This window comes from Chrysochloris asiatica, unplaced genomic scaffold (genome assembly GCF_000296735.1).
Source record: "Chrysochloris asiatica unplaced genomic scaffold, ChrAsi1.0 scaffold00350, whole genome shotgun sequence".
Classification (NCBI taxonomy): domain Eukaryota; kingdom Metazoa; phylum Chordata; class Mammalia; order Afrosoricida; family Chrysochloridae; genus Chrysochloris; species Chrysochloris asiatica.
The window spans coordinates 1,732,717-1,754,196 of NW_006408868.1; the positions used below are offsets into that span (position 1 = coordinate 1,732,717).

The 21,480-nt window shown below is 43.9% G+C and overlaps 1 protein-coding gene across 1 annotated transcript in view; it reads right to left on the minus strand.

Annotated features, from left to right (window-relative positions):
• The window catches only part of TMEM110 (transmembrane protein 110), a 99,481-nt gene extending 80,396 nt beyond the window's left edge, over window positions 1-19,085 (minus strand). The window contains exon 1 of the mRNA XM_006876035.1: window positions 18,926-19,085. Coding sequence (XP_006876097.1) covers window positions 18,926-19,085 — 160 coding nt within the window. The remainder of the gene's footprint in view (window positions 1-18,925) is intronic.
• Between the last annotated feature and the right edge of the window lie 2,395 nt (window positions 19,086-21,480).

Sequence of the window (21,480 nt, forward strand, 5' to 3'; positions counted from 1 at the left end):
AAAAAAAACAAAAAACAAAAAAACAGCTATGGCACAAATTCCTTTTAGAATGAAGAGGACATTCTAAGTTCAACGAAAGAGTCGGGAAGAAATGCCAGATGGGATCACAGTAACTCAAGTAATAAGTCTTTTGTTCACAGGCAAGGAGGTGATTCCAGGGCCTGAAAATACGGCTGTGGTAAGTACAAATTCTAGAATGTGTTGATAACTGGAGTTCTTACAGGAAATGATTTTTAACAAAACCTAGCCCCACGGAAGCCTGGGGCTGTGCTCACAGTGGGTTAGGGTGGTTCCCGTCCTAGTACTCACGGGCCTGGCACTAGTCTCCACAACTACACCCTGCTCACAGGACAGAAACGAGGCTAGAGTATTAAACCTGGGATGGGGGCATCTCTACTCTCACTACTCCTACACGGAATGAAAGAAGCCCTGGTAGGGCAATGGCTAAATGCTGGGCTGCTAGACCCAAGGATGGCAGTTTGAACACAACCAGCAGCTCTGCAGGAGAAACACCTGGCAATCTGCTTCTGTGAAGATGACAGTCTAGAAAACTGTACAGGATAGTTCTCTCACATGGGATTGAGATGAGTCTGAATTAACTCAGTGGCTCCTAATAACAACAACTACATGTTGCAAAGTGGTGCTGTAGGATAAGCACTGAACCAAAAGGTCAGTTTGAACTGCAAGGTCAAGGTTCAAATCCTTCAGCTGCTCCTCAGAAACTCTATACAGGGTCTCTATGAGTCAAAACTGACTGAACAGCACCAAACAACAACATGTGGAAAGTGGATGTGAGATCATGTAAATAAGGTACACAGGACTCTAAGGCTGGGATTGGTTAGTTTTACCCTCCTGCTTGGTTTAAAAGGAGTCATTTCAGTAGCAGAGATAGAAGATACCAGGATCATCAAGAAGGAAAAGTGTGGGTGGAGCATGAGCCATCAAGAGGCCACGGCATAGGTGGTGGCACGGACAGACAGAACAGCTTCCAGCTCTAGGCCTATGGACTAAGTAAAGCTGTGCGGCTATGGGCAGGAGACGGCCCTTTGGGCACTCACAGGCTGACTAAAAAGAGCTTTGTATTACTTGCCTGAGCAGGGCAGAAGCCAAGAGACTGAGAGGCTAAAACAAGAGTGAGGTGCGCCTGCAGTATGGAAGACAAGAGGCGTTCCTGATGGGAAAACTGCTTCATCCATAGTTGGTTTTGATCTGGAATTATACCCTGTTCACTTTCCTAAGAGACCCCATAATGGTGAATACTGTTATGAGTTGTGTGGCCATTGAAATGGATTATCATATCCAGATGTGAAGTGGAGAGAGCTGTGGGAGGGATGGTTGGTGTCAGAACAGGGTAAAGGCAGCTGTAGGGTGTGAAGCACATCTGACCCTGGCTTCACAGGAATCAGCCTTGGGCTGATTTTGAGTTTGATTCCCTTTCCTTCTTGTGAAACCAGGGAAAGTCATACATGGTTTTTGCAGTGGTGGATAGTCAATGAAGTTAGCAATAAAGAGCTGCCTTGTTTATTTCCAGAGTCACCCTACCACTTACTGGCTGTGTAACCTTGGGCAGGTTACTTCACTTCTCTGTGACTCAATTTTCTCATCTATAAAAAAGAGATATTAGTAGCCACCTGTCGTGGATTAGAATACATAAAGTGTTCAGAGTAGTGATTGGCATCAAGTAAGCATAGCCTGTTTGCCATAGCATCACCACCACCATCTCTCTCAAAAGGCACTGCTAGAAAGGTCACTGGGTTCCCTTTTCTTCTCCTTCCACCAAAAGATACAGACAGTACCTGCCTCTCAGGGAACCCCATAAGATCTAAAAGGGACACCTATGGATGCAGTAGCTCAAAAGAGGAAACAAATCCTCACTGCAAGAATCATTCCCACCCCCTCCATACACAAAGTAGACAGGGATGGGTAACTTGGACATTGGCTACCCAAAATGGAGGGGGGGGGTGACTACAAAGGCAAGAAGTGACTGGCTTACAAGCTTTCAAGAGGGAATCTAGATCCAGAGGGCGTGGAGGAAGGCAGAGTCTCCAGTGAGTAATATCCAACCTGTCTAGGAAGGGCTGATGAAATGAAATGCACATGAGTCTCTTGTGATGCAACAGTGAATAATTGTTATCAGGATTGATTGTGAGGGATGGAAATGTAAAGGTAGACATTTTACAGCAAGGAGGGGAGGGATTAACTTTTCAGTCTAGGAGCGGAGGGCCCTGGGACCATCAATGGAGAAGAGTGGAGAGCGGGACCCTACCCAGAGAAGTTGTGACGCCTGAGATGGAGGCAGAGACGTTGACGTGGAGAGATGGAGAGGCTGGGGACTTGAGATCCAGAGAGGGAAAGGGTCTGTGTGCTGATGACCGGGGGTGGGGGGGTGGCAGGCTTCCAGGGTATACCCTTTGGTTGGTTGATGATGCATGGAAGGGATTGTAACTATGGCAATGAAACAACATATGACAGAATGAATGTAAAACCTAGGGTATCCCATGTAAACTATCACATAATTCACAATAAAACATTTATTAAAAAAAAAAAAAAAGATCTAAAAGGGACAGCATGATACAGCTGCTTTAAAATAATGGTTCCCAAAGCAACAATCCATACAAACCATGAGGTAAATGCAGATCCTGACTTGTCACCCCAAAATTCACCATCCTCTTTAAGTGTAAGCTGTAGAAGAGAGGTCAAAACTAGACCAGGTAGGCTTTCTGGAACCCCTCCAAGCACAGTGCCCCTTCTTCTGGGACCTCCTGGTCCCCAAATCCCCATGTGTCCCTCAATCCAGTCTCCAGAACTGACCATCCTTCCCATTACTGACTACAAGGAACCTGTGCCCTCAGCATCCCCTGTCTGAGAGTCCTTCAGACCTCCTTTACCTTCAGACTGTGCTCACACAGAATTCCCTTCAAGAGTCTGCCCTAAGTCTCTAGGAAGAATTACTCACTCCCTCCTAGCACATTTCTTCACACATCTACCGCCCTATTCACACTGCACTGGAATGATCTGTCTCAAGTGTGAGCCTCTCAAGGATAGGGGATATGTGGTAAATCAAACTAGTCCACTGTTATCATACTTTGGGGGCAATAAACTGACCTTCTCAGTTGTTCAATTAGCGTTAATTCAAGAATGTGCTGAGGAATCCACAAACTGGAATGGTTCTCAAACCAGGATGTTTCTGCCTCCCACGGGACCTGTGGCAATGTCTGGAGACATTTCTAGTTATCATAGCTGGGGAGGGGATGCTACTGGCATCTAGCGAGTTGATGTTAGGGATTCTGTAAAACATCCTACAACACCCAGGACAGTTCCCAAACAAAGAATTATCTGGTCCAATAGTGCCAACGTGGTGAAACACTGGGTTAGACAGAAATTTTCTAGAGGTAGAGTAATTGAAAAGACACTCACCAAATGCTTCTACATATTCACAAGGAAAGAAATTATGTGAAAATCAGCAAGAAATATGAAACTACTTACATCCTGGAAATCCCTTCCTCACTAATTAGTGAAGGGACTCAGGAACTTCCTGAGGGAGGAACTGCCCTGCCACTCAGGGAGGGTCCTTACCTTAGCACAGGACTTAGGCCTTAAGGAAGGATTCTCATCCTTGGCAGAGCTGGAGAAAACCTTCCAAAGATTGAAAGGCAAACCTAAAATGTACTTTATACATACATGAGTCACTATGTGTATATGAGTTACACATTATTAGCAAGTCACTACAAATTTATATTTTTTAATACCATCCATAAAATATCTGAATCACCAGATAATTTCAGCTTTTCTACCTGCTAATCAGACCTTGTCTAGATACTAGATACTTCATCTGCTCACTGTCCTTGTTAAAGAAAATGAAAGCAGCCCCTTCCTTACAGGATTCTTGTGACATACATCAGTGTGTGACACGGCTGGGACATGAGGGACTCAGTAAAGAGCCAGTTCCAAGGAAGAAACAGGCTCTAGTGGTCAGAGCCATCCTCAACCACCATAGTAGGTCTGCAGCAGGCTAACCCCAAGGACTGGATGCAGGTTAATCACCTGCTAAGGGGGCGGCACCAGTCCACCCACCGCTGCTTTCTCAAAGCCCATTGAGGCTCTGCAGATGAAGAAAAGGTTAAGAAAGGAGGTGATTATACATACTACAGTCACAATGCTTTGGTACATGCTAATCTGGAACTCACAATCACCGTGCCAATTGAGTTAAAGCTGTTTTGTTTTGTTTTACTATTGTGCAGTCTATGAACAGAGGATTAAAGGTATATACATTGAGTAAACAAGATAGAAAGGGAAATGTTAAACCCAACTCAGAAAACAAGTGGCTCAAGCATTTGTGAAACATTCTTCAACAAGCTACATGAATGCAAACACTGTAATAACAATGATGATGACATTATCACACACCATGCGCACACAACACACACATAGTGAAGAGGACCCAGCACGTGTTTAAGGAGTCATGGTGGTGTAATAGTTAAAGTGCTCATCTGCTGAATGAAACGTTGGCAGTTAGAACTCAGCAGCCACTCTAAGAAAGATGACGTGGTCTTCTTCCTTAAAGATTTACATCCTTGGATACCCTATGTGCAGTTCAACTCTGTCCAATAGGGTGGCTACTAAATCAACACCAATAGATTTGGTTTTGAGTTTTTGGTAACATGTGCCTGAAGTACCTGGGTGATGCAAACACTTAAGATCTTGACTAGTAAATGAAAGGTTGGAGGTTCAAGTCTACTCAAAGGGACCTCAGAAGAAAGGCCTGGTGATCTATATCCAGAAGATCTGTCACTGAAGACCCACAGGTTCTACTGTGACACACAAGGGACTGCCATTGTTGCTGTTGTTGTTAAGTGCTGTCGAGTCGATCCCGACCCACAGCGACCCTGTAAAGGAATTGCTATGCATCATGATTACTTTGAATACAAACAGTTTTAATATGTGCCTATCTATGAGTGCAGTACGAGTTTGTTTCATGGTAGTATTCTTGCTTCCCACGCAGGTAAGCCGAGTTCGATTTATAGTTAATGTACTTCTTACTCAGCCACCATCCCTGTGTCAGGGGAGGCTTACGTGTTGCTATGATGTTGAACAGCTTTCAACAGAGCTTCCAAACTCAGACAGAATAGGAAGTAATGCCTGGAAATCTATTTCTGAAATTCAGTCAAAAAAACCCTTATGAGTTGCAACGGTCTGATCCGCAACCAGTCATAGAGCTGGTGCAGGATCAGGCAGCTTTTTGTTCCACTATGCATGGAGTTGCCATGAGTTGAGAGTGACTGCAGCTAACAAAAATATTATGTGCCTGGCCATATCCACCTTTCTTATAACCACTATCTAATCTCCACAACCTCCCCAAAGAGCAAATTCTAACTTCTATTTTATTGGGAAGAAAACTGAAGCTTTGAGAAATACATACATTGTTCAAGGCCACTAGATGGCAAAAACAGAAATGGAAGCCAGGTCAGACTGGTCCAGAATCATGGGACCTGCTATCTTGCAAGACTCCTCCAACACAACTTCATCTTCATGCAGATATTATACTAACTGCAAAGGATTTTAAACAGTTCATTAAAGTAGTAGAGGCTTCATAATCCCCTACAGGCCAATACGTGGCAAAGAGAGACATTCAACAGTCTAAAAAATGCATTTCATTAAATTATTCTCCAACTCAGACTGTTCCCTAATTTTATTCCAAATGAATGAAGTTTTATAATAAATAAAACAGGAGATCACCATTATGAATAAATGCTACTGGACAAATCAGCATTTAGGAAAATTGAAAACCTTTTAAATCCCTGAACCAACGAGCAAGCTAACACTGACCATGCTGCTTCCCCCTTGGGCATGCCACCAACCTGGGGCAGAGAAAAGTGCCTTCTTCCTTTGCTTTGCCAGCAGTCCACAGGAAGCAAGGAGGCTGGCATTCGCTAAGCATGTACTGGATGCCAGGCCCAGAGACTCATGAGTTCTAGCTCCCATTAACCCTCACTGTGTTCTGTTAAATTAGCCAGAGAAGCTGATCACTAGGTAAAAGGTTATTGGGGAAGAGGGTATTCATATCATCTCAAGGTATCACTACCACAGAAACTTAGGATTGCAGAAGAGAAAATGGACCTTTACAGAAGTGAGGCCCTGACACAAGGAATCGACCTTATTATTACTTGTGAGGCAGCCTGCATCATATACCTCCCGGTTCAATGCAGTATGAAGAACACAACAGCACCTATGGTGTATGCACAAAAAAATTAATGTGAATACAATTCTACATTCAGACCTAATTCTCATTTTACAGGAAACACAGGTTCAGAGAAACACAAGGAAACACCTAGACAGCTATAGAATGTGGGATACTCAACAAAATGACTGCTCCAAACTCTTCAGAACTCAATGTTGTTTATGTTGAGTGAAATAAGTCAAGTCACTAAAAGACAAAGGAGCTACGGTAGCATAGTGGTTACAAATAGGGCTGCGAACTGCAAGGTTAGCAGTTCGAAACTTCCAGATGTTCCGCGGGAGAAATATGAGGCTTTCTGCTCCCGTAAAGATTTACAGCCTCGGAAACCCTGTACAGGGTCACTATGAGTCGGTTCCAACTCCACGGCACATAACAACCACCACCACCCATAACACAAGTATTGTCTTTTTAGTCCTCACTTATATGAAGTAGACAAATACATAGAAATCAGAGTTTATTAGTGGTTACTAGGGGAGCAAAGAGCGGAACAGGGAAGTCTTTGCTCAAGGGGCACTGAGCTTCTGTTAATGGTGGTGGAATCATCAGGAAATGAATAATGATGATAAGATGAACATAATTATCACTGAATTATACAAGTAAAAAATGTTCAATTAGTAACATATATGTTTACCATAATAAAGCACATTTTTACCACCACTCATGTAAGGAGCTCTGGTAGCGTAGTGGTTACGAATCGGGCTGCGAACCTTAAGGTCAGCGGTTCGAAACTACCAGGCGCTCCGCGGGAGAAAGATGAGGCTTTCTACTCCCGTAAAGATTTACACCCTAGGAAACCCTGTACAGGGTCGCTATGGGTCGGACCCGACTCGATGGCACTTAACAACAACAACAACAATATGTAGCACAGTAGGTCATGCATATTGGGAGGCTAACCACAAGGTCAACAGTTTGAATCCCACCAGCTGCTCTGCAGAAGAAAGATGAGGCTTTCTGCTCCTTATAAAGCAGTACAGAACCAGAAACTCTATTCAGGGTGGCTATGAGTTGGAACCAACTCAATGGCACACTATTACTACCACCATCTTTTAATTTGCCATACTGTGGTGGTTTTGTGGTGCAGTATTTCAAATGGTTGTGGGGTCAACAGCTTGGTGGACAGCTTTCAGTGGAGCTTCCAGACCAAGACAGACATGGAAGAAGGGCCTGGAAATCTACTTCTAATAGCCAGTGAACAACAACAGAATATTGTCTGATACAGTGCTGGAAGTGTTATGCAGAGTCAGTGTTAGCATGCATGTTGGTTCTGGATTGTAAAAAAGTTTTCAATTTTCCTAAATCAGCATTTAGCTGGTTTGTCCAGTAGCATTTATCCATAAGGGTGATCTCCTGTTATATTTATTATCTGGGCTAGTCAGGTTGGAAGGCACTCAAAATACAACCAGGAAGAGAGTTGAACTTAATGACATGGATGGAGTAAAGCTTCTGGGACCTTCATTTGCACATGTGGAACAACATAAAATGAGAAGAAATAGCTCCAAACATCTATTAATAATCGGAACATAAAATGGACAAAATATGAATTGAGAAAAATTGAAAGTTGTCAAACAATGAAATGGAATGCTTGAAGATTGATATTCCATGCTTTCGTGATCTGAAATGGACTGATACTGACCATTTTGAACCAGATAATCATATGATCTACTGTGCTGGGAATGACAAATTGAAGAAAACATCACATTCATTAACAAAAATAACATTTTAAGATCAACATATCAAGAAGAACATTTCAAGATGTAGTAAAATACTGTTAGTGATAGGATCATATCCATACTCCTACAAGGAAGAACCGTTATTATAATTATTAGAGTTATGTACCACCCATTAACGCCACAAATGAAGTAACTTAAGACTTTTACCAACTTCTATAGTCTAAAATTGATCAAATGTGCAATCAAAATGTGTGGATAATTCTGGGAATGGAGTATGAAAACTGAAAGATCAGTAGTTGCAAAATACGGCCTCAGTGACAGAAATGATGCTGAGATTGCACAACAGAATTTTAAAAGACCAATGAGCTTTTCATTGGAAATAACTTTTCTGGTTCAAAATGGCCTTTTTCCTAGTCTAGCTTAGTTTGGAAGCTCTGATAAAACCTGTCCACCATGGGTGACCCTATCAATACATACAGAACAGAACTGTACAAGTATTTTCTCTTTCTTAGGATTTTCTTAATAATATTTTCTTCAAATATCCACTTCCAACTTCACAGCAACACACAAGCCAACACAGTATAACAAACGGACAGACGAGTGGCGGTCCTTTGGAAGTAGAAATCAGGAAATCAAACAAAGCATTACATTGAGCAAATCTGTTGTAAGAAACCTCTTCAAAGTGTCAAACAGCAAAGATGTCATTTTCAGGGGTAAGGTGGGCCTGCTCTAATAAGCACTGGTATTTGCAATCAACCTTATAAGTATATGAAAGCTAGACAATGAATAAAGAAGTTCAAGGAAAAATGGGTGCTTTTGAATTATGGTGTTGGTTAAGAATACTGAATATACCATGGACTGCCAGAACAAACAAATCTGTCTTGGAAAAAGTACAGTCAGAATGCTTTTAGTAATGAGGCTGGTGAGACTGTCTCAGGTACTTTGGCTATGTTATCAGGAGACAGCAGTCCCTGGAGAAGGACATCATTCATGGTAAAGTGGAGGGTCAGCGACAAAAAGATAAACCCTCAACACAATAGACTGACACAATAGCTGCAACAATGGGCTCAAACACAACAACAACTGTAAGGACGGCACAGCACAGACAAGGCAGTTTTTTGCTTTGTTGTATACTGGGTTACCGTGAGTCAGATCTGGCTAGATGGCACCTAAAAACAACAAAACAAAAATAGTTCAATGCTGTTAGTACCTTAGACATAATAAAAATAAAAAGCTGTATGTTTTCACTTGAAAACAAAACAAAACCTTCAATGTGTACTCTAAACTTTGAACTAAAATGATCCCAAGACCACCACCTTTTTAAAAAGCTAAATAATACAGTCACTCACAAAATAAAGAGTAATACCTGTGAATACTGTATTCTGTAAAAAAAAAAAATCATGAGAACAAATTGTCAAATTTAACTTTAACACAAAGATAAGAATGCAAGGAGGCAGGGAAATAAGATTCATGGAAACAGAACTAGAATGGAAATAAAATGAGAATGTTTACATATTGTAAACAATGTAATCAACATCACTGAATGATTTGTACAGAAACTGTTGAATGGGAACCTGAATTACAGTATAAACCTTTACTGAAAACACAATAAAATATAGTTGGACCTTTGAACAACTTGGGGGCTATGGGTGCCAACCCATGTCACAATAGAAAATCCACTTTTAACTTCTGACTCCCCAAAACACTGAACTAGTAATAGCCTACTGTTGACCAAAAGCCTTACTGGTAACAGTTTGATTAACATATATTTAGTATGTTGTTAAGTGCTGTTGAACTTTGTTCTGACTCACCGCAACCCTTTATGCGGTTTCCAAGAAGCAGTTGGTGGGTTTGAACCACTGACCTTTCAGTATGTAGTCCAGTGGTTATTCTACAGTGCCACACCAGGACCCCATGTTATATGTATCATATGGGAGTCCTGGTATGGCACTGTAGGTTAATGCGCCTACCAGTCTGCAAAGCCATCTAAACTATAAGGTCGGTGGTTCAAGCTTATCAGCTGTTCCTCGGAAACTGTATACAGGGTCGCTATGGGTCGGAACCGACCTGATGGCACTTAATAACAACAACAATATACAGAGTCCTGGTGTGGTGCTGTGGGCTAGACCACAGTCAGTATGAGCCACAAGGTTGGTGGTTCAAACTTACCAGCCGCTTCTTGGAAACCCTATACAGGGTCGCTATGGGTTGGAACCAACTAGTTGGCACTTAACAACAACAATGTATTATATACATATAATGTTCTAGTGGCTTGGTGGGTTACGCATTGATCTGCTAATGGCAAGGTCAGCAGTTTGAATCCACTAGATGCTCTGTTGGAAAAAGATGAGGCTTTTTGCTCTAATAAGGATTTACAGTCTCACAGACCCCATACAAGGTCACTTGCAGTCAGAACTGATTCAATGGCACACAATCACCACCACCACCATGTATTATATGGAGTCCTGGTGGTACTATAGGCTAGGTGTTGGGCTGCTAATTGCAAGGTCAGCTGCTGCCCGGGAGAAAGATGAGGCTGTCTACTCCAGCAAAAATTTAGTTTTGTAAACCCTTCATATTTTAGTGCTATGAGATGGCATTGACTTGATGGCACTGATTTGGGTATGTATCTGGCCGACTGATTGGAAGAGATCCACATTTGTGCCCATTCCAAAGAGAAGTGACCCAATGGAATGCGGAAATCATTGGACAATCTCTTTGATAGCTCAAGCGAGTAAAGTTTTGCTAAAGGTAACACAGAAATGGCTACAATCATACATTGACAGAGAACTTCAAGAGGTTCAAGCTGGATTCAGAAGAGGCCGAGGAACGAGATATCATTGCTGATGTCCAGTGGATCTTGGCTGAAAGCAGAGAATATCAGAAAGATGTTTACCTATGCTTTATTGACTAAGCAAAGGCTTTCAATTGTGTGGATCATGACAAGCTACGGACAACATTGAGAAGTATGAGTATTCCAGAACACTTAGTTGTACTTCTGAGGAATCTTTGTACCTGGACCAAGAAGCAGTTGTTCGAACAGAGCATGGGAACACTGAATGTTTTAAAATTGGGAGAGGTGTGTGACAAGGTTGTGTTCTTTCACCATACTTATTCAACCTGTATGCTGAGCAAATAATACGAGAAGCTGGGTTCTATGAAGAAAAACGTGGCGTCAGGATTGGAGGAAGACTCATTAACAAGCTGCGATATGCTGATGATACAACCTTGCTTGCTGAAAGAGAGGAGGACTTGAAACATTTACTGATGAAGATCAAAGAGCACAGCCTTCGGTAAGGATTGCATCTCAATGTCAAGAAAACAAAAATCCTCACCACTGGACCAATAAACAACATTCTTATCAACGGAGAAAAGATTGAAGTTGTCAAGGACTTCATTCTTCTTGGATCAACTATCAACACTAGTGGAAGCAGCAGTCAAGAGATCAAACGACGTATTGCATTAGGCAAATCTGCTGCACAGGAACTTTTTTAAAGTGTTGAAGAGCAGAGATGTCAGCTTGAGGACTAAAGTGCGCCTGACCCAAGCCATGGTATTTTCAATAACCTCATATGGATGTGAAAGCTAGACAGTGAATATGGAAGATCGTAGAAGAATTGATGCCTTTGAGTTGTGGTGTTGGAGGAGAATACTGAAAGTGCCATGGACTGCCAAAATAACCAATAGATCTGTTTTGGAAGAAGTGCAGCCGGAGTGCTCCTTGGAGGCCAGGATGGCTAAGCTTCGTCTCTCATACTTTGGACATATTGACAGGAGGGAACAGTCGCTGGAGAAGGCTGTCATGCTGGGTAAGATGGAGTGTCAGAGAAAAAGAGGAAGACCCCCAATGAGATGGATCAGCCAGGTGGCATCATTGACGGCGTCAAGTGTGGCAGCAGTAGTGAGGATGGCCCCAGGATCAGACATTGTTTCGTTCTGCTGTGCATGGGGTCGCTATGAGTCAGTTCCGACTCGATGACACCTGACACCATGTATCATATACTATATTCTTACAATAAAGTAAACTATAGAAAAGAAAATGTGATTAAGAAAACCCTAAGGAAGAGAAAATATATTTACAGTGCTGTACTTAATCTATCCATAGTGCAAATTTACGCCGTCTGTTTAAAGAATGAGTAGTCTTCATGTTGAGTAGGCTGAAGAGGAAGAGGAGGGGTTGGTCTTGCTGTCTCAGGGGTGGCAGAGACAGAAGAGGTGGAGGAGATGGGAGGTTAGGCAGGAGAGGTGGGCATCCTTGATATAACTTTTTAGAAAGACACTGAAATTTCTGTCTTTTTTGCTTTGTCATTTCTCTAAAAGTGTTTCTATATGATATCATTCCTTCTCCCACCACTTGCTTTAGTTTCAGTGCCCATATCATGGAGGAATACAATATAGTTATTGAACAACAATCCATGTGTAGTTCAAATATAAGTTGTTCAAGGGCCAACTGCATCATCAGACAAACAAAATCCTCAATGTCATTTTTTTTAAAGTGTGTCTATATTTGTAGTGGGAGATTCAAGAATGCAAGTGACTTAAAAATGTAACTGAATGCAATGTGCATACCATGATAGAATCTCAGTTTTTTAAAAACTGCAGCTATGAAAGACTTGGGACATTTGGGGAAACGTGAATTAGAAATTAGATGAATTAATATGGACTCTTGGTGTGGCTGGCGGTGCAGGATCAACACTGGTCTGCGAACCACAAGGTCAGCAGTTCAAACCCACCAGCTGCTCCTTGGAAACTCTATACAGAGTCGCTACGAGTCTGAATCCACTTGACAACACTTAACAACAACAATATGAAATTATTAGTACTTTCCTTAGATGTGACAATGGAACTGTGGTTACATCTAAGACTGTCTTTATTCTAAATAAACATTTCTGAAGTGTTTAGGGGTAAGGTATACTGATGGTTGCTACTTTCCTTCAAATGGCTCGGCAAAAATCTTAAAAAAGCAACAAGATAAAAACCACATCACAAAATTTGAACAAAAGTCTAGATGGAGGTAGACAAGTGTTCATTGTATTATTTTTCACCTTTTATATACTTTAACATTTTTCACAATAAACTCTGGGATGGAGTTAGGAGAGGAGATCCTAAGAAAGGATGTCTCAGCTTGAATATGTCTGTGAAGAACACATGGGAGACCAGTTTGGTGGTGGTGGTTATGTGCTGTGGTGGTAGTTATGTGCTGTAGAGTTATTTCTGACTCATAGCAACCCTGCACAGGGTTTCTGAGGCTGCAAATCTTTATGGGAGCATCAGAACTGACTGTAAGGGTTGGAAATTTAAAGGTAGACGCTTTGTAGCAAAAGGAGAGGAGTGACTGACTTTGCACTCTAGGCGCAGAGGTCCCTGGGACCATTAAGGGAGAAGAGCAGAGAGCGGGACCCTACCCAGAGAAGCAGTGACGCCAGAGATGGAGGCAGAGATGATGATGTGGAGAGATGGACAGGCTGGGAACTCTAGACCTAGAGAGGGACAGGGGCTGTGTGCTGATGACCAAGGGGCAGGCTTGCAGCTTGCAGGGTATCCCTTTGGTTGGTTGATGACACATGGAGGGGATTGTAACCATAGTAATGAAACGATATACGATAGGATGAGTATAAAACTAATATTTTCCCATGTAAACTATCATATAACTCACAAAAAAAGAATAAATACAAATTTAATCATGCCAGAAAAAAAAAAAAAAAATCTTTACGGGAGCAGAAAGCCTCATCTTTCCAGCGGAAGAGGTGGTAGTTTCAACTGCTGACTTAGAGGTTAGTAGCCCAACTCGTAACCAGTACTCTACGAGAGCTCCTTGGAGGCCAGTCTACCAGGTGAGAAAACACTGCCAACTCTCATTTGAGATCAAGATTTCAAATTGGATAGACTGGTCTTTGGTTTTACTTTGGACCTCAGCAAAAATGTTATCACTTCTCAGTGCCAGCAGTGTTTTCCTAAAATACAGACACCTTCTCCCCGTTGGCTAGTCCCCATATCTGTAACGTGAAATTTGGCAGGCAGATTTATCCAAGCTCTCAAAATGCTTGTTTGTTCAAGACTCATTCTCTTAGCACTTTACTCCAGAACCCTGACTGTGCTCAGTGAAGGAGGTCTGAGTTTGCTTTGAACGCGCATAGTAAACAGATAGTAAACACCCGCAAATGCCAACACACACACTGACCACAAGTGACCTCTGGCTGACAGCTGGGCACTGGGCTCATAGCTGGGGGACTGGTCTGCATTGGCACAGTCTGCTAAACTCCCGGCTGCTCAGCTCTGTTTTTCTGTGATTCAGGACTGACTGTGAGGGTTGGAAATGTAAAGGTAATGTTTTGTAGCAAAAGGAAGGGAGTGGTTGACTTTGCAGTCCAGAAGCAGAGGTCCCTGGGACCATCAAGGGAGAAGAGTGGAGTACGGAATCCTACCCAGAGAAACAGTGATGCCAGAGATAGAAGCAGAGAAGATGACGTGGATAAATAGAGTGGCTGGGGACTCTAGACCCAGAGAGGGAGAGGGGCTGTGTGCTGACTACTGGGGGGCAGGCTTGCAGGGTATACCCTTTGGTTGTTTGATGATGCATGAAGGGGACTGTAACCATGGCAATAAAAACGATATATGAGAGGATGAATGTAAAGCTAATGTTGTCCTTTGTAAACTACCACATAATTCACAATAAAAACTTAAAAACAAAACAAAAACAGTGGTCTGAGGATTTATCCAAATTAGAGAGATGAAGTGATGAGGATTACCTCAGTTTGTCTGGCCCAGAAATGGATCCACTCTATATAACAGAGTTGATCCAACAGGAAAAACACATCATACCTGCTGTTAGGAATGAAGCAGTATCAGAGAACAAGGCACCGAGCCATCCGTAGGGGCACGAAAGCATTGGGAGGGAAAACTTGTGACCTCAGAGAGGACAGGAACTGCAAGTGTAAACTGCTCATGAGAAACTTGTTGGTATTTTAAAAGTGCTTCAAAAGCAGCGACACCAGATATGGAGGCAGAGATGAGGTCTTGGAGAGAAGGAGCAGCTGAGGACTCTAGATTCATGGAAAGAGAGGGACTGAGAGCTGGTGGCCAGGAGGCAGGCTTGCAGAATGTGTCGTTTGGTGGTTTAAATTATTATATGTGCCTGAGTGTTTAAAATAAAAGAGCTAAAATGAAGAGGGGATTATAATCATTGTAAAGAAACAAAGTCTATGATTTGTTGAATATAAAACTGATGATCTGCCCTGTAATCTTTCACTCAATTCACAGATTAAAAAAAAAAAAAAAAGCTTCAAGAGCATAACGATGGATAAAGAAAATCCGAGTGGCCCCATCTTAGCAAAACAAGTCACCTCCAGGACTACAAGGTGGACACTTTTGTCACAGGACCCTGGTATTCTTGCCTATAAAATTCCCCTCCCAGCTGCTCCTCAGAGTGAGGAAGCAGAGTTCAAGACTGCATGATTAACAACCGGGACAAAGCCAAATGGTTCACAGATACATTTCCTTAAGACCACCTCTCTCCCCTTCTCTTATCCACAGCAAAAAAAAAAAGGCAACAAACCCACTATCTCCACCAAGTGGGTTCCAACTCATGGCAACCCAATGTGTTACAGCACAGAACTGCTCCACAAGGTTTTCTTGGCTGTAATCTTTATAGAAAGGAGCTCTGGTGGCACTGTGTGGTAGGCACTGGGCTGCTAACTACAAGGCCGGCAGTTCAAACCCACCAGACATTCTACGGGAGAAAAATAAGGCTGCCTGCTCCTGTAAAGATTTACAGTTTCTGAAACCCTACATAGGATCACTATGAGTTGGAATGGACTTGCTGGCAGTGGGTTTGGTTTTGGTAACCTTTATGGAAACTGACCACTAAGCCTTTCTTCAGTGGTATGGCTAAGGTGAGTAGATGAATGCAAACCATTCATGCCACCAAGAGATGCTTTCCCCAGCAAAGCAGACATCAAAATGTAAAGCAACCCCTTAAGGACTTCCTCTTTTTTTCCAGCATTTCAAAAGAGAAAAGCCCTACAATTCTATTTTAACAGATCCAAAAAGTTTAAAGGAGTCCTGGTGTGGTGCTATGGGCTAATGCACAGCTAATGCACCAGACTGCAAAGTTGGTTCAACTGCAAGGTCAGTGGTTCAAGCTTACCAGCTGCTCCTTGAAAACCCTATACAGGGTTGCTGTGGGTCGGAAACGACTCGACAGCACTCAACAAGTTTAAAAGGTAAGAAAGGTACTTCTCTGACTGAACTTGGCTTTCCAGTCAGTAGGCACCCTGCGCCCCCCACTCCTGCCCAACCCCAGCCTACTCTGTTAGCTTCTACGTGGGAGAATGAAGATCTATTCTCATCTCCATTTCTTTGTCCAGGCCAAACCCATTCTAGTTTTCCAATAACTCCTAACTTACATTTTTCCAGGCCCTACTGCCATTTCTACAAACTCTGCCCATGTCAAGCCAAATCTGACAAAGAGCAAGAGTTCACTTCCCAGTCCACTTTGCCTACAGAAAGTGCAACCATAAGTGGGACGTGTGCACGAGCTCATGACGGCATTAAATAAAGACTCCCTGAAGAGTCACAGGGTCAGCACTGCCACGGTGAACACATTCAACCGGGCACACTTCTCAGTTGCAAGCAACTCTGCCCCATTATAATCACACATTTCCCTCTTGGGACCACAAGTGTCAAACCCCAGGGAATACGTCAGACCATCAGTAGCAATCAAATCCTCGAAAACATCCAGAGCCCAACTAAGAGATGTCAGGAAAACGAATAAAATTAAAATAAAGCCTGCACATGGAAAGACAGAGCAGCCAAGGACTCTAGATTCATAGAAAGAGAAAGGCTGTGTGCTGGTGGCCAGGAGGCTGACTTGCAAAATGTGCCCTTTGGTTGTTTAAATTATTATATATTCCTGAGTGTTTTTGTGTATATCAAAAACAAAACAAAACAAAAAAAAGAGGGAATAGAAGCAAATGATGATGCATGAAAGAGATTGTAATTGTTGCAATGAAACAAAATACGATTGGTTCAGTAAAAACAAAATACGATTGGTTCTCCCAAGTAAACTATCACTCAATTCACAATAAAAGCTTTTTTTAAAAAAATGAAGCCAGCAGTTCCTGCAGAGACAGGAAGGCCAGCTGGAGGCAAGAGAGGAAGGAGGGAAGTGAAGACTCCCTACCAGTGTCTTATATACACATACAATCCAACTGCACAAGTAGAGGTAGCAACTGATTTTGGCAAAGTTGTCACAAATTATTCCTGTGGGAACAAGTGGATATTTGGTCAGCAGAGAAAATGGCAAAGCAAGTAGGAACTAAAAAGAAGCAAAAAGTGACAAATATACACAATTGAAGCACTTGTGAGACTTATTCAGGCCAGGCAACTATAAGTGGCATCCAAGATCAGAAACCCCATATTATAAGGAAACAAAGCTACAATTCCAGCAACTGGACCCTCCAGAACACATGGACACAGCTGCAGGATCTCTCCCCGTACCCAGCAGTGGACTTTCTGCAGGATCTCTCTCCACTCTATTCTTGTTGTTGTTAAGTGCCCTCGAGTCAAATCCTGACCCATAGCGACCCTGTATAGAGTTTCCGGGTGGCTGGTAAGCTTGAACCACCGATCTTGCAGTATAAACGGCTTTGCATTTGGCGGATTAACCCACAGCGCCACACCAGGACTCCTGCTATGTTGTTGTGTTGTTAAGTACCGTGGAGTCGGTTCCAACTCATAGTGACCCCGTCCAGGGTTTCTGTGGCTGTAAAACTTTACGGGAGCAGAACGCCTCATCTTTCTCCCACAGAACTGCTGGTAGTTTCGAACTGCTGACCTTGTGGTTGGCAGCCAGACTCATAACAACCACGCTACCAGAGGACTCCTGCTATATGTGGAAGTAAAGTGGACACGTCTTCAGAGCACATCACTTATGGAACTGATTCCTCTGTATTGATGGTTCTAACTCATAGCAACCCTGTTACAGTCACAAGGGCACTCACAGGCCCACAAGACAACCAAAGTTTTCCATTACTAGTAAGGAGAAGAACCTGAACTAAAAAAATAACACAACTCTCTACTCAAAGGCACAAACGACAACAGGTTGGAACTTCCAGCTTTTCAGAAGGGCCTTATGGGGCTTCGTGCTTCATCATGAAACTCCCAAGGAAGGGCTCTGGGGACTTGGCATGGGATTCTGAAACCTCTCCAGGCCTTCCGAGCTTGAGCTTCCTTTTCCATTAAACCACGTTTGCTCCAGTCTCATGGAAAAGAAATAAACTTGAAGTGGATTTGGAAGAGGATACAGGCAGGAGAGGTTTTAAGTCAACTGAATTAGGAAAGCTTGGGACATAGATGGAACAGGTGGGCCTGTGCGGGCTGGGGGACAGCAATTTAGAAGGCTCCTGACCTGACCAAAAGGGAAAATCAGGCTAAGGGCCTACTTTGGGAAGGGGGCGCCGGAAAATGAAATGCAAAGACCTAACAATTCACGTATTGTGAGGGATGCACGGTGACCAGATTTAAATGGGAACGAGAGACGGTAAATTCTTCAAGAGTTTTAAGAGCTGAATAGCATTCAGCATCCACCTGGGGGTTTGGCGATATGGGCTCAAAGAACTAGGGAGTAGCCAGCAAAGAAGTGCCCTGAGACCGCCATAGGGGTATGCAAACCACGGGGGTCATGGTCCCACACCGGAAAGTGCAAAAATCTTAATTCACGATGACAAGGTGGGAGGAGGGCGAGTTTTAGGCGGGGACTTCTGAAGAGACGTGTGTGGATGTGTAGGGCAGGACCAGGGGTGACCCCAGGCTAGAGGCAGCAGCGATACAGCGAAGAGCTCAGGACCCCGGGGCTAGTCTGAGGGTGCTCAACCTGGGGTGACGGGTAAGAGGACACCTTCGCCTAAAGGCCCAGATCCTCAAGCCTAAACTCTCCAGGCTGGAGGGTGTCCGAGGCGGGGCTGGGCCCATGGCTCGTCGCTCAGGGCCTGAGGAAGGGTGGGGGTCCCAGACTCACGCATCAACGTGCTGAAGGCCACGACGCCGAGGAGCCCCTGCAGGAAGATGCCGAAACTGTGCATGAGAGCTCCGCTCTCGCAGCGGCCCGCCCCGGACGCAACCGTGGAGGGCGGCCCGTCCGGCAGCCTGTGGCTCGTGTTCCCGGTGAGGCCCTGCATGGCGGGCTCGGCCGGAGGGGCGCGGAGCGCCGCCGCCCGCCCGGCCTCGCTGCCTAGCCGGGCCGCACCTCAGAGCTCGGAGCTCGGAGCCCGGAGCCCGGAGCCGGGAACCCGAGCCCGGAGCCGGTACCTCCGCCCGGCCGCCCACTCGGCGCCTCGCGTAACCCGACGTCTGAGATCGCGGCGATTGATTGGTTAAGCGCGGCGCGGGGGCGGGCCTCTGCGCTCCCTAGGGGGCGGGGCTCCGCCCGGGCAAGGGGGCGGGGTCTTGGGTGCCCGCCCACAGGTGGGCTACACCTGGTGAGCAGGGCTGCGTAGACCCAGTGCGAGCCTGCAACGCCTATCTGCCTTTCGGAAAAAGCGGAGCAAGTACGGTCTGTGGCAAAATTATTCTCCCCTTTCAGATAAATTTCTCATCTTTTAGAGAATATATTAAAAAGAACTCCTGGATCTCACTGTCAGAGTCTGACTCAGAGTTCAGACGTGAGGCCCAAATTTTCAGTAAGCAACCTGGGTTATTCAGAAACTAGTTGAGGAAGTCTGACCGCACACAGGCGTATTCCGTCCAACCAAGATCTTTAGTGAAGCCCTGGTGTGGTGTTTTAGGATAAACCACTAGACCACAAGGTCAGTCTGAACCAAATCGTCGGCAGTTCAAACCCACCAGTCTCTCTTCAGAGACCCTACACGGGGTGGCTATAAGTGGAAACTGACTTGACAGCACTTTAAAACAATGACAACTTTCCCTCATGTTAATACCCACTATCCTGAGCCAAAGATCATTAGCCAAGCCCCAGAGTTGATCCTCCACGCCCCAAAACTGATTTTAACCAGTCATTCCCATCATAGTCATTTAAAATATACAAGTTTTATACTGAAAACAGGGAATCTGGTGGTGCTGTATGCTAAGTACTGGGCTGCTAACCATAAGGGCTGTCCGTTGAAACTCACCAGCTGCTTGGCAGGAGAAAGATGAGGTTTTCTGCTCCTGTAAAGATTTAGTCTAGGAAACTCTATACAGGGTCACTATGAGTTGGAATTGGTTCATTGGCAGTGGGTTTGTGTCTTTTTAGTTACTGAAACCATGATAGTCACATACAACCCCCACTGTGTTCACTGAGGAAGTACAATGACACACCTGACTAACTTTGCCAGTCTCCAATATCCTCCTCCGCACACACATTTATTCCCATCCAACTTTTGTCCGCCTAACAACTTTGCTTTCTGCTTCTAGGTTCTCATTGTCTCATCTGCTCTCCAGGCATCTCTTGTGGGCACTAGAGAGCCCATGGCCTTCTTAGTGGTCAGTTCACGCAGGCTGTTTATTTCAGTAGACATATTGGGCTACATTTGGTGTACAATAAATATCATCTTTATGGAAATATTTCTCTAAAAAACGTTGTTGTTAGGTGCCATCGAGTCAGTGCTGGCTCATAGCAACCTTATGCACAGCAGAATGAAATACTGCCCGATCCTGGGAAAACCTCACTATTGTTGCCACGCTTGATCCCACTGATGCTGCCACTTGGCCAATCCATCCAGCCACCAAGAAATTCCAGTTACATGAGAGTTCAATACTATTTACAAGTGTTCATTATTAACAGGGATATTAACCTGATTGTTGTTAAGTATCATCAAGTCAGTTCTGACTCATTGCAACCATGTATAGGGGTTTCAAAGCTACAAATCTTTGTGGGAGCAGAAAGCCTCAGCTTTCTCCTGGGGAGTGGCTGGTGGACTCGAACCGCCAATCTTGTGGTTCAGAGTCCAGGACTTATCCTATAAAGTTATGATGCTTCCAACCTGATTATTGTTGTTGTTGTGTTAAATGCAATCAAGTCAGTTCTGACTCATAGTGGCTGGCGGCCTTGAACCGCTGACCTTTGGCTAGCAGTTCAGTACTTATCCTATACCACCACATCAGGAGTCCAACCTGATTGTAGAGTACAAAAATGCTATCAGCTTACGACAGCATATTTCCTAGCCATTCTCTTACTTACAATGCACTTTCCCATCTCCGTGCCTTAACCTGCCATTCTAGCTGCACCGAGTGGTGGTGGTGGTGGTGATGTGCCATGGAGTCGATTCCGACTCATAGTGACCCTGTACAGGGTTTCCAAGGCTGTAAATCTTTATAGGAGCAGAAAGTCTCATTTTTATTCCACAGAACAGCTGTTAAGTTTCGAACTGCTAACCTTGAGGCACCGAGTACTGTTCTCTTTTTCCTGCTCCATAAAATGCTACTCAGACTTCCAAGCCTTCCCCATCTCCCACTGCCTACTTTGTGGTCCCACACTACCTTTTATGTATGTTTACTGCCCCACTAGAACTTTTAAGACAAATTTAGTGACTGTAATATAGATGGCTCTCTTCCAGAGCTGAGTATGAGCCTTCT